Source organism: Scyliorhinus torazame, chromosome 9 (genome assembly GCF_047496885.1).
Source record: "Scyliorhinus torazame isolate Kashiwa2021f chromosome 9, sScyTor2.1, whole genome shotgun sequence".
Lineage (NCBI taxonomy): Eukaryota > Metazoa > Chordata > Chondrichthyes > Carcharhiniformes > Scyliorhinidae > Scyliorhinus > Scyliorhinus torazame.
In genome coordinates this window covers 72,437,740-72,452,082 of record NC_092715.1, presented here as the reverse complement: position 1 = coordinate 72,452,082, position 14,343 = coordinate 72,437,740, and the positions used below count along the sequence as shown (strand labels likewise).

At 50.6% G+C, this 14,343-nt stretch overlaps 1 protein-coding gene across 1 annotated transcript in view; it reads left to right on the top strand.

Annotated features, from left to right (window-relative positions):
* Nucleotides 1-14,343, top strand: part of fcho2 (FCH and mu domain containing endocytic adaptor 2) — a 337,179-nt gene that overhangs the window by 257,865 nt on the left and 64,971 nt on the right. The window contains exon 26 of the mRNA XM_072516128.1: nt 134-198. Coding sequence (XP_072372229.1) covers nt 134-198 — 65 coding nt within the window. The remainder of the gene's footprint in view (nt 1-133; nt 199-14,343) is intronic.

Genomic DNA, 14,343 nt, shown 5'->3' with positions numbered 1-14,343 from the left:
GAGTCATGGCATGCAGGGCTGTGAGCAACAACGGTAACAAATTTAGCCTTTTATGTATTTTGTATATTAAAATTTAAGTGTATAATTGTTACAGTAATCTTATTTTGCATTTGTTTACCTGACCTTGATTCAGGAATGCAGAACAGAAGAAGGCATTATGGAAGCTGTCTGAAATTTCAGAGAAATCTGAGAATGGAGGTAGGTAGAATATGTAAATTACTACCTTTCATTTCAAAGTATCTGTTGATTTGTTCCCAACAGCAAGTTTGAGAAAATTTTCACTTGTTGAAATTAATTAACGAAGAATGAAAGAGGTTGTATGTAAATCAGTGATGCCAATTATTACCCTCCAACCCCTGCCACAAACATCATTATCCCGTCACGAACTCAAATGTCCTTTTTAACCACTGGCTCCATTAAGACTAAACTGCCTGCAATATGGGCACCTCCTTGACTTGGAGCTGAGCATCCAATTCCCTATCCACTCAATCAAAAGTACCTGGGGCAGGATTCTGTGATCTTGAGGCTAAGTGTTGACGCCGTCGGAAACGGCGTCGCATTTCTCAACGGCATCAACATGGCCTCAGGATCAGCAATCCTGGCCCCTAAAGGGGGGCAGCACGGCACTGGAGCGGTTCACGCTGCTCCAGGTGCTGATCCTGGCATCAACTGGGCGCCGCAGGATCCGCGCATGCGCAGTGGTACCAGCACCAACGCGCACATGCGCAGTGGCTCCCTTCAACGCGCCGGCCCCGACGCAAAATGGCGCAGGGCTACAGGGGCCAGTACGTAAGAAAGGAGGCCCCCAGCCTATCGGTGGGCCCCGATCGTGGGCCAGACCACATCGGAGGCCCCCCCCCCCCCCCCCCGGGGTGGTCGGAACCCCCACAGGCCACCCCCTGACCCTTCCACGCCGAGTTCCCGCTGGCTGAGAACAGGTGTGGACGCGCCGGCGGGACTCGGGTTTTTCACGACAGCCGCTCGGCACATCTACGCGGCCCCTGACCGGCGCCGCATCAACCACGCCGGCGCCAATGGTGTCGAGGCGCGATTCACGCCGGTCGCATGGATTATCCGGCCCGGCCCCGGGCTGAGAGAATCCCGCCCCTGGTTCCAATACTAATGATATGTCTCTCCACTGATAACTCAGATCATCTATTGCAGAAGTCATACAACCTTTAACAGCACCAGACTTTGGTCAGGATTCTCCGTTTGTGAGACTATGTTCTCCGACCAGAACTGAGTTGCTTCTGGCTTGCACTGGCGTCAGGAGCAGCAGCCAGAAGCGATTCCCCTCCCTTGTCATGCAAATCTATGCATGGAGGGGAGCGCATAGGATTCTCTGATTGGAGTCTCTCGTGGGGGTGTCTTGTCGGGTCGCTCTAATACATGTGTGCTGTGGGGGCGGGTGGTGTGGAAGATGTCCCTACTTGTCAGTTGGGGGCAGGATTTGGGATGTAGGGGTGAGGGTGGATCAGCCACCGTAAAAAATCCCAGGTCTCTGGTGGTGGGCAGGATTTGCATTATGGGAGGTGGAAAGGGGCCCTCTGATGGACATTCGGGGATACCTACCTTAAATACTTATCCCCTTGGCCCACCGCATTAGGGCCACGCTGGCAAATACTTGCACTAATCCATGCTTGCATAAATCCCGGCCCAGAGGGCCGGAGCATCATGGAGGCGTGGAGAATCCAGAACCCAGCCAGCTAATAGGATGCAAATGGGTCAAATGATCCAACTGCATCCTCTTGCTGTCGGAGGGCACAAACCTCTATGCCGCTGCCAGCAGGGGACAGGAGCATTGCTTTTTGCCCCGCGCAAGATTCTCTGCTGCATCAGAAAATCCACTGCGGGCAGCTGGGAACCCCCTCAGATTCTTCAATGCTATCCTTGTTTGTTTCCTGCCAATACAGCACATTTTGATTTATTTGGAGCCTTTTAATGTAGGCAACTCAAAAGTTTACATCAAGGCGCGCAAGGAGAAATTAGAGCAGATGACCAAAAAATTGGTCAAAGGGGTAAGAGACTTAATGGAGAGAAGAGAGGAGGATGTGTTCAGAGAGGGCATTCCCAAACTTAGAGTCTTGGTAGCTGAATGCTAGGCCACCTGAAGGGCAGTTTAAAATTGGAAATGATAAAGAGGCCAGAATTGATGGAGCACATGTATCTCAAAGAAGGAGATTAGAGATGGGGAGGGTGATGCTGGACAGGGATTTGAAAATGAGGATGAGAATTTTAAGATTGCACTTTTAAAAAAATATATATTTTATTGAAAAATGTTGGTCAACCATCACAGTACATTGTGTATCCTTTACACAATAATATAACAGTATAAATAACAATGACCTGTTTTATAAACAAAGAATAAATAATATATAACTAAAACTAAATGGCAACTGCCTTGTCTCAGATAAACACTCTCCAAAAATATGATTTAACAGTCCAATATACAATTATTTATAGCAACGACCTATACATATTATACATATATATTAACAACCCTGAGAGTCCTTCTGGTCTCCCCCCCCCCCCCCCCCCCCCCCCCACCCACCCCCCCCGGGCTGCTGCTGCTGCCTTCTTCTTTTCCATTCCCTCTATCTTTCTGTGAGGTATTCGACGAACGGTTGCCACCGCCTGGTGAACCCTTGAGCCGATCCCCTTAGGACGAACTTAATCCGTTCCAGCTTTATAAACCCTGCCATGTAATTTATCCAGGTCTCCACCCCCGGGGGCTTGGCTTCCTTCCACATCAACAGTATCCTGCGCCGGGCTACTAGGGACGCAAAGGCCAAAACATCAGCCTCTTTCGCCTCCTGCACTCCCGGCTCTTCTGCAACCCCGAATATAGCCAACCCCCAGCTTGGTTCGACCTGGACCCCCACCACCTTCGAAAGCACCTTTGTCACCCCCACCCAGAACCCCTGTAGTGCCGGACATGACCAGAACATGTGGGTGTGATTCGCTGGGCTTCTCGAGCATCTCGCACACCTATCCTCTACCCGAAAAAATTTACTGAGCCGTGCTCCAGTCATATGCGCCCTGTGTAACACCTTAAATTGTATCAGGCTTAGCCTGGCACACGAGGACGATGAGTTTACCCTACTTAGGGCATCCGCCCACAGCCCCTCCTCAATCTCCTCCCCCAGCTCTTCTTCCCATTTCCCTTTCAACTCATCTACCATAATCTCCCCCTCGTCCCTCATTTCCCTATATATATCTGACACCTTACCGTCCCCCACCCATGTCTTTGAGATCACTCTGTCCTGCACCTCATGCGTCGGGAGCTGCGGGAATTCCCTCACCTGTTGCCTTGCAAAAGCCCTCAGTTGCATATACCGGAATGCATTCCCTTGGGGCAACCCATATTTCTCGGTCAGCGCTCCCAGACTTGCAAACTTCCCATCCACAAACAGATCTTTCAGTTGCGTTACTCCTGCTCTTTGCCATATTCCAAATCCCCCATCCATTCTCCCCGGGGCAAACCTATGGTTATTTCTTATCGGGGACCCCACCAAGGCTCCCGTCTTTCCCCTATGCCGTCTCCACTGTCCCCAAATTTTCAAAGTCGCCACCACCACCGGGCTTGTGGTGTATTTCTTCGGTGAGAACGGCAATGGGGCCGTCACCATAGCTTGTAGGCTAGTCCCCCTACAGGACGCCCTCTCCAATCTCTTCCACGCCGCTCCCTCCTCTTCTCCCATCCACTTACTCACCATTGAGATATTGGCGGCCCAGTAGTACTCACTTAGGCTCGGTAGTGCCAGCCCCCCCCTATCCCTACTACGCTGTAAGAATCCCTTCCTCACTCTCGGGGTCTTCCCGGCCCACACAAAACTCATGATACTCTTTTCGATCCTTTTGAAAAAAGCCTTCGTGATCACCACCGGGAGGCACTGAAACACAAAGAGGAATCTTGGGAGGACTACCATTTTAACCGCCTGCACCCTCTCTGCCACTGACAGGGATACCATGTCCCATCTCTTGAAGTCCTCCATTTGTTCCACCAATCGCGTTAAATTTAACCTATGCAATGTACCCCAATTTTTGGCTATCTGGATCCCCAAGTAACGAAAGTCCCTTGTTACCTTCCTCAGCGGAAAGTCCTCTATTTCTCTGCTCTGCTCCCCTGGATGCACTACAAACAACTCACTTTTCCCCATGTTCAGTTTATATCCTGAGAATTCTCCAAACTCCCGAAGTGTCCGCATTATCTCTGGCATCCCCTCCGCCGGGTCCGCTACATATAACAACAAATCATCCGCATACAGAGATACCCAGTGTTCTTCTCCTCCTCTAAGTACTCCCCTCCACTTCTTGGAACCCCTCAATGCTATTGCCAGGGGCTCAATCGCCAGTGCAAACAATAATGGGGACAGAGGGCATCCCTGCCTTGTCCCTCTATGGAGCCGAAAGTATGCAGATCCCCGTCCATTCGTGACCACACTCGCCACTGGGGCCCTATACAGCAGCTGCACCCATCCAACATACTCATCTCCAAAACCAAATCTCCTCAGCACCTCCCACAGATAATCCCACTCCACTCTATCAAATGCTTTCTCGGCATCCATCGCCACCACTATCTCCGCTTCCCCCTCTGGTGGGGGCATCATCATTACCCCTAGCAGCCTCCGTATATTCGTATTCAGCTGTCTCCCCTTCACAAACCCAGTTTGGTCCTCATGGACCACCCTCGGGACACAATCCTCTATCCTCATTGCCATTACCTTGGCCAGAATCTTAGCGTCTACATTTAGGAGGGAAATAGGTCTATAGGACCCGCATTGCAGCGGGTCCTTTTCCTTCTTTAGGAGAAGTCCTATCGTTGCCTCAGACATAGTCGGGGGCAGCTGTCCCCTTTCCTTTGCCTCATTAAAGGTCCTCATCAGTAGCGGGGCGAGCAAGTCCACATATTTCCTGTAAAATTCAACTGGGAATCCATCCGGTCCCGGAGCCTTCCCCGCCTGCATGCTCCTAATTCCTTTCACTACTTCCTCTATTTCAATCTGTGCTCCCAGTCCCACCCTTTCCTGCTCCTCCACCTTGGGAAATTCCAGCCGGTCCAGAAAGCCCATCATTCTCTCCCTCCCATCCGGGGGTTGAGCTTCATATAATTTTTTATAAAATGCCTTGAACACTCCATTCACTCTCTCCGCTCCCCGCTCCATCTCTCCTTCCTCATCCCTCACTCCCCCTATTTCCCTCGCTGCTCCCCTTTTCCTCAATTGGTGGGCCAGCAACCTGCTTGCCTTCTCCCCATATTCGTACTGTACACCCTGTGCCTTCCTCCACTGTGCCTCTGCAGTACCTGTTGTCAGCAAGTCGATTTCTACGTGCAGCCTTTGCCTTTCCCTGTACAGTCCCTCCTCCGGTGCCCCCGCATATTGCCTGTCCACCCTCAGAAGTTCTTGCAGCAACCGCTCCCGTTCCCTACTCTCCTGCTTTCCTTTATGTGCCCTTATTGATATCAGCTCCCCTCTAACCACTGCCTTCAGCGCCTCCCAGACCACTCCCACCTGGACCTCCCCATTATCATTGAGTTCCAAGTACTTTCAATGTACCCCCTCACCCTTAGACACACCCCCTCATCTGCCATTAGTCCCATGTCCATTCTCCAGGGTGGGCGCCCTTCTGTTTCCTCCCCTATCTCCAAGTCCACCCAATGTGGAGCGTGATCCGAAATGGCTATGGCCGTATACTCCGTTCCCCTCACCTTCGGGATCAACGCCCTTCCCAAAACAAAAAAGTCTATTCGCGAATAGACTTTGTGGACATAGGAGAAAAACAAAAACTCCTTACTCCTAGGTCTGCTAAATCTCCACGGGTCTACTCCTCCCATCTGCTCCATAAAATCTTTAAGCACCTTGGCTGCTGCCGGCCTCCTTCCAGTCCTGGACCTCGACCTGTCCAGCCCTGGTTCCAACACCGTATTGAAATCTCCCCCCATTACCAACTTTCCCACCTCTAGGTCCGGGATGCGTCCTAGCATACGCCTCATAAAATTGGCATCATCCCAGTTCGGGGCATGTACGTTTACCAAAACCACCGTCTCCCCCTGTAGTTTGCCACTCACCATCACGTATCTGCCCCCGCTATCCGCCACTATAGTCTTTGCCTCAAACATTACCCGCTTCCCCACTAATATAGCCACCCCCCTGTTTTTCGCATCTAGCCCCGAATGGAACACCTGCCCCACCCAACCTTTGCGTAGTCTCACCTGGTCTATCATAGAACATAGAACAATACAGCGCAGTACAGGCCCTTCGGCCCACGATGTTGCACCAAAACAAAAGCCATCTAACCTACACTATGCCATTATCATCCATATGTTTATCCAATAAACTTTTAAATGCCCTCAATGTTAGCGAGTTCACTACTGTAGCAGGTGGGGCATTCCACGGCCTCACTACTCTTTGCGTAAAGAACCTACCTCTGACCTCTGTCCTATATCTATTACCCCTCAGTTTAAAGTTATGTCCCCTCGTGCCAGCCATATCCATCAGTGGGAGAAGGCTCTCACTGTCCACCCTATCCAACCCCCTGATCATTTTGTATGCCTCTATTAAGTCTCCTCTTAACCTTCTCTCCAACGAAAACAACCTCAAGTCCATCAGCCTTTCCTCATAAGATTTTCCCTCCATACCAGGCAACATCCTGGTAAATCTCCTCTGCACCCGCTCCAAAGCCTCCACGTCCTTCCTATAATGCGGTGACCAGAACTGTACGCAATACTCCAAATGCAGCCGTACCAGAGTTCTGTACAGCTGCAACATGACCTCCCGACTCCGGAACTCAATCCCTCTACCAATAAAGGCCAACACTCCATAGGCCTTCTTCACAACCCTATCAACCTGGGTGGCAACTTTCAGGGATCTATGTACATGGACACCTAGATCCCTCTGCTCATCCACACTTTCAAGAACTTTACCATTAGCCAAATATTCCGCATTCCTGTTATTCCTTCCAAAGTGAATCACCTCACACTTCTCTACATTAAACTCCATTTGCCACCTCTCAGCCCAGCTCTGCAGCTTATCTATATCCCTCTGTAACCTGCTACATCCTTCCACACTATCGACAACACCACCGACTTTAGTATCGTCTGCAAATTTACTCACCCACCCTTCTGCGCCTTCCTCTAGGTCATTGATAAAAATGACAAACAGCAACGGCCCCAGAACAGATCAGTTTCAAGTGCGTTTCCTGTAACATAACCACGTCTGCCTTAAGTTTCTTAAGGTGTGCGAGTACTCGTGCCCTCTTTATCGGCCCGTTCAGCCCTCTCACGTTCCACGCGATCAGCCGGGTTGGGGGGCTTTTTACCCCCCCCCCTTGTTGATTAGCCATCCCCTTTTTCCAGCTCCTCACCCGGTTCCCATGCAGCTGTGTCCCCCCCCCAGGCGGTGCCCCCCCACCCATCCCACCCCATGCCAGCTCCCCCCTCTCCCCAGCAGCAGCAGCCCAATAATTCCCCCCTCCCACCCCCCCCCGCTAGATCCCCCACTAGCGTAGTTACACCCCCCATGTTGCTCCCAGAAGTCAGCAAACTCTGGCCGACCTCGGCTTCCCCCCGTGACCTCGGCTCGCACCGTACGACGCCCCCTCCTTCCTGCTTCCCTATTCCCGCCATGATTATCATAGCGCGGGAACCGAGCCCGCGCTTCCCCCTTGGCCCCGCCCCCAATGGCCAACGCCCCATCTCCTCCACCTCCTTTCCTCCCCCCACCACCTCCTGTGGAAGAGAGAAAAGTTACCACATCGCAGGATTAATAACATAAAACTCCTCTTTTCCCCCCTTTTTACCCCCTCTTCGCCCCCCCATACTCGCCCCACCACTTTGTTTCAAACGTTCTTTTTTAAATAACCCGCTCATTCCAATTTTTCTTCCACGATAAAAGTCCACGCCTCATCCGCCGTCTCAAAGTAGTGGTGCCTCCCTTGATATGTGACCCACAGTCTTGCCGGTTGCAGCATTCCGAATTTTATCTTCTTTTTGTGAAGCACCGCCTTGGCCCGATTAAAGCTCGCTTAAGATTGCACTTTTAACTGCAGATGAAGGTTGAGGATATAAGGAGAGGGGTTTAAGAAGGCAGTTTTCAGTAGAGGAAAGGCAGGATTTGTCTTCACACTCCAGAATGATCCTGGTTTAGTGTACAGTTTTGGCAGACAAGATCATGTCCCGGTAATGATTTTTGTAGCCCAGCCTGATCAAGCAGCTGAGCTAGTTGTTCCCCATAACCAGCACGGTAGCATTGTGGATAGCACAATTGCTTCACAGCTCCAGGGTCCCAGGTTCAATTCCGGCTTGGGTCACTGTCTGTGCGGAATCTGCACATCCTCCCCGTGTGTGCGTGGGTTTCCTCCGGGTGCTCCGGTTTCCTCCCACAGTCCAAAGATGTGCAGGTTAGGTGGATTGGCCATGCTAAATTGCCCTTAGTGTCCAAAATTGCCCTTAATGTTGGGTGGGGTTACTGGGTTATGGGGATGGGGTGCAGATGTTGACCTTTGGTAAGGTGCTCTTTCCAAGAGCCGGTGCAGACTCGATGGGCCGAATGGCCTCCTTCTGCACTGTAAATTCTAAGATAATCTATGATAACCATTCAAATCTACATTCTTAGATTTAAGGGAAGAGGCGAGGACCAGCGAGGGGGAGTGTCACGGAGCTAAGGCATAAGAGATGATGGTGAGCATGTGGTTGAGCAGATTGGTAACTGCAGATATGTTGTGAATGGAGGGCCAAAGGATAATCAGTTGGGATTTTGAAAGCGCAGCGTTAAGTGAATTGCAAGGGATTTTTTCCAAGGACAGACACAGTCGGGTTGAACGGGGAAAGGGGAAGTGGGTCGATGGTGATTCAAGGAAATGATCAAATGCCTCGCCTGTGATTGACATGGTGGGAAAAGCAAGGAAATGAAATGGCAAGGTCAAGTAGGTCGGGGAGTTTTATGAAGAGAGAGATTAAGGGGGGGCTAGAAGGTCAGTGAACTCAGCAGGTTAAAATCATGAAGGATGAGGAAGGAAAGTATTGAAGATATCCCTGTGAGAAAATGTTTAAGGTACTTGGATGAATGGTAGAGAACGAGGATTTTAAATGAGGCGAGGTGGGTGGGCCAAGACAAGATACTCCAAGGAGAAGGTGGAGTAGAGGGACAGACCAAGATACAGTTTGGTGTTGAGAGGCATGCTGCAGTATGATGGTTTTGGCAGGCCAAGTGATGAAAGATACAGCCAAGCAGGGTGGCTTCAGTTGGTGGGAAGCTCTCATTGCCCCTTAGCCAGGTTTCAGTCACGGTTGGAGTACCATTACAGTCATCCACGAAAACCTATAATAATAATAATTGCTTATTGTCACAAGTAGGCTTCAATGAAGTTACTGTGAAAAGCCCCTAGTCGCCACATTCCGGCGCCTGTTCGGGGAGGCTGGTACGGGAATTGAACCCGCGCTGCTGGCATTGTTCTGCATTATTAGCCAGCTGTTTAGCCCACTGTAGTAACCTCACGGATGATGAGGAGGCCTTGTTCACATGCGAATAGACATTCTGGAGGGTGGAATGCATAAAAACATGATAACAGCTGATTGACTGGCAGAGCCCACAGGGTCAGCATTGTTTTTTTTAAAAATATGTTTATTCAGAATTTTTCAACAAAAATTTTCAACAATTCAAACACCCTCCCCTGTAACAAATCAGAAAAGAAAAGTCACAGAGCAAGACATAAGCATATCAATCCAACATAATACAGAACTTTGTACAATGGGTTCCTCCCGCACACATTGACTTTCCCATATGTTTATGTTTTTCCTTTCTCAAATGCCCCTAGGAAAAACCCCTTTCCCCGCCCACCCTTCTACCCCCCCCCGAAAGAAACGCCCCCCCTCCCCTCTTCCCCTCCCCCCCTCCCTCCCTGGGTTGCAGCCCTCCCTGGGTTCCTGCTGCTGCTGACCGATCTCCATCTAACGCTCCGCGAGATAGTCTAGGAACGATTGCCACCACCTGAAGAACCCCTGCGCAGAACCTCTCAAGGCAAACATTATCCTCTCCAGCTTGATGAACCCTGCCATGTCGTTTATCCAGGCTTCCACACTGGGGGGCTTTGCGTCTTTCCACAATAGCAAGATCCTCCGCCGGGCTACCAGGAACGCAAAGGCCAGGATACCGGCCTCTTTAGCCTCCTGCACTCCGAGCTCGTCCGCCACTCCAAATAGTGCCAGCCCCCAACTTGGCTTGAACTGGACTTTCACCACCTTAGACATAGTCCTCGCAACACCCCTCCAGAACCCATCCAGTGCCGGGCACGACCTGAACATATGGGCGTGATTCACCGGGCTTCCTGAGAACCTCCCACATCTGTCCTCCACCCCAAAGAACCTACTCAGCCTCGCCCCTGTCATATGCACTCTGTGAATAACCTTAAACTGTATCAGGCTGAGCCTGGCACACGAGGAAGAGGAATTAACCCTACTTAGGGCATCAGCCCACAGACCCTAAGACCATAAGACATAGGAGTGGAAGTAAGGCCATTCGGCCCATCGAGTCCACTCCACCATTCAATCATGGCTGATTTCAAATCCATTTACCCGCTCTCTCTCCATAGCCCTTAATTCCTCGAGAAATCAAGAATTTATCAACTTCTGTCTTAAAGACACTCAACGTCCCGGCCTCCACCGCCCTCTCTGGCAATGAATTCCACAGACCCACCACTCTCTGGCTGAAGAAATTTCTTCTCATCTCTGTTCTAAAGTGACTCCCTTTTATTCTAAGGCTGTGCCCCCGGGTCCTAGTCTCCCCTGCTAATGGAAACAACTTCCCTACATCCACCCTATCTATGCCATTCATTATCTTGTAAGTTTCTATTAGATCTCCCCTCAACCTCCTAAACTCCAATGAATATAATCCCAGGATCGTCAGACGTTCATCGTATGGTAGGCCTATCATTCCTGGGATCATCCGTGTAAATCTCCGCTGGACCCGCTCCAGTGCCAGTATGTCCTTCCTGAGGTGTGGGGCCCAAAATTGCTCACAGTATTCTAAATGGGGCCTAACTAATGCTTTATAAAGCTTCAGAAGTACATCCCTGCTTTTATATTCCAAGCCTCTTGAGATGAATGACAACATTGCATTTGCTTTCTTAATTACGGACTCAACCTGCAAGTTTACCTTTGGAGAATCCTGGACTAGGACTCCCAAGTCCCTTTGCACTTCAGCATTATTAATTTTGTCACCGTTTAGAAAATAGTCCATGCCTCTATTCTTTTTTCCAAAGTGCAAGACCTCGCACTTGCCCACGTTGAATTTCATCAGCCATTTCTTGGACCACTCTCCTAAACTGTCTAAATCTTTCTGCAGCCTCCCCACCTCCTCCATACTACCTGCCCCTCTACCTATCTTTGTATCATCGGCAAACTTAGCCAGAATGCCCCCAGTCCCGTCATCTAGATCGTTAATATATAAAGAGAACAGCTGTGGCCCCAACACTGAACCCTGCGGGACACCACTCGTCACCGGTTGCCATTCCGAAAAAGAACCTTTTGTCCCAACCTTCTGCCTGACAGCCAATTGTCAATCCATGTTAGTACCTTGCCTCGAATACCATGGGCCCTTATTTTACTCAGCAGTCTCCCGTGAGGCACCTTATCAAAGGCCTTTTGGAAGTCAAGATAGATAACATCCATTGGCTCTTCTTGGTCTAACCTATTTGTTATCTCTTCAAAGAACTCTAACAGGTTTGTCAGGCACGACCTCCCCTTACTAAATCCATGCTGACTTGTCCTAATCCGACCCTGCACTTCCAAGAATTTAGAAATCTCATCCTTAACAATGGATTCTAGATTCTTGCCAACAACCAAGGTTAGGCTAATTAGCCTATAATTTTCCATCTTTTTCCTTGTTCCCTTCTTGAACAGGGGGGTTACAACAGCGATTATACAAACCTCTGGGACTTTCCCTGACTCCAGTGACTTTTGAAATATCATAACTAACGCCTCCACTATTTCTTCAGCTATCTCCTTTAGAACTCTAGGATGTAGCCCATCTGGGCCCGGAGATTTATCAATTTTTCGACCTCTTAGTTTCTCTCGCACTTTCTCCTTTGTGATGGCTACCATATTCAACTCTGCCCCCTGACTCTCCGGAATTGTTGGGATGTTACTCATGTCTTCTACTGTGAAGACTGACGCAAAGTACTTATTTAGTTCCTCAGCTATTTCCTTGTCTCCCATCACTAGATTACCAGCGTCATTTTGGAGCGGCCCAGTGTCAACTTTTGCCTCCCATTTGTTTTTAATGTATTTAAAGAAACTTTTACTATCATTCCTAATGTTACTGGCTAGCCTACCTTCATATTTGATCCTCTCTTTCCTTATTTCTCTCTTTGTTATCCTCTGTTTGTTTTTGTAGTCTCCTCCCCCAACTCCTCCTCCCATTTGCCCTTCAGCTCCTCTACCAGAACCTCCTCCTCTTCTTTCATCTCCTGATATATCGCCGACACCTTGCCCTCTCCGACCCATACACCCGAAATCACCCTGTCTTGAATCCCCTGTGCCGGGAGCAACGGGAATTCCGTCACCTGCCGCCTCACAAACGCCCTCACTTGCATGTACCTGAAAGCGTTTCCCGGGGGTAGCCCAAACTTCTCCTCCAGCACCCATAAGCTCGCAAACGTCCCATCGATGAACAGGTCCCCCATTCTTCTAATCCCTGCCCCATGCCAGCTCTGAAACCCCCCGTCCATCCTTCCTGGGACAAACCGATGGTTATCTCTGATCGGGGACCACACCGAGGCTCCCATCGCACCCTTGTGTCGTCTCCACTGCCCCCAGATCTTTAGCGTTGCCACCACCACCGGACTCGTTGTGTACCTTGTCGGCGAGAGCGGCAGCGGTGTCGTCACCAGCGCCCCCAGGCTCGTTCCTTTGCAGGACGCCATCTCCAACCTCTTCCATGCCGCCTCCTCTCCCTCCATCACCCACTTACGGATCATCGCCACGTTGGCTGCCCAATAGTAGCCACCCAGATTCGGCAACGCCAGCCCTCCTCTATCTCTACTACGCTCCAGAAACCCCCTCTTTACCCTCGGGGTCTTGTTTGCCCACACAAAACCCATAATGCTCCTGCCTACCCTCTCAAAAAAGGCTTTGGTGGTCATAATTGGAAGGCACTGGAACACAAAAAGAAACCTCGGGAGGACCATCATTTTAATCGACTGTATTCTGCCTGCTAGCGAGAGTGGCAACATGTCCCATCGTTTGAAGTCCTCCTCCATCTGCTCCACCAACCGTGTCAAATTAAGTTCATGCAGGGCCCCCCAACTCCTAGCTATTTGGATCCCCAAGTACCGAAAGCTCCTTTCCGCCCTCCTCAACGGTAGGTCGTCTATCCCTCTTCCCTGGTCCTCTGGATGCACCACGAAGAGCTCACTTTTCCCTACATTGAGCTTATAGCCCGAGAAGTCCCCAAACTCCCTTAGGATCTGCATGACCTCCACCATCCCCTCCACTGGATCCGCCACATACAGCAACAGGTCGTCTGCATACAGCGACACTCGATGCTCCTCTCCCCCTCGGACCACCCCCTCCATTTCCTGGACTCCGTTAATGCCATGGCCAAAGGTTCAATTGCTAATGCAAACAACAGGGGGGACAGGGGGCACCCCTGCCTCGTCCCTCGATACAGCCGAAAATACTCCGACCTCCGCTGATTCGTAACCACACTCGCCACCGGGGCTCTATATAGGAGCTTAACCCAACTGATAAACCCCTCCCCAAACCCAAACCTCCGCAACACTTCCCAGAGATACTCCCACTCTACTCGGTCAAAGGCCTTCTCCGCGTCCATAGCTGCCACTATCTCCACCTCTCCCTCCACCGATGGCATCATTATCACGTTTAGGAGCCTCCGCACATTGGTGTTTAGCTGCCTGCCCTTTACAAATCCCGTCTGGTCCTCGTGAATCACCCCCAGGACACAGTCCTCAATCCTCGTAGCCAGCACTTTTGCCAGCAACTTAGCATCCACGTTAAGGAGCGAAATCGGCCTATACGACCCCCATTGCAGTGGGTCCTTATCCCGCTTCAGGATCAAAGAGATCATGGCCTCAGACATTGTCGGAGGCAGGGTCTCCCCCTCCCTTGCCTCATTGAAAGTCCTCACCAGCAACGGGGCTAACAGGTCTACGTACTTCCTGTAGAACTCAACCGGGAACCCATCTGGACCCGGGGCCTTCCCCGCCTGCATGCTCCCCAGTCCTTTAATCAGCTCCTCCAACCCAATTGGCGCCCCCAAGCCAGCCACCTCCTGCTCCTCCACCCTCGGGAACCTCAGTTGGTCCAAAAATCGTTGCATCCCCTCT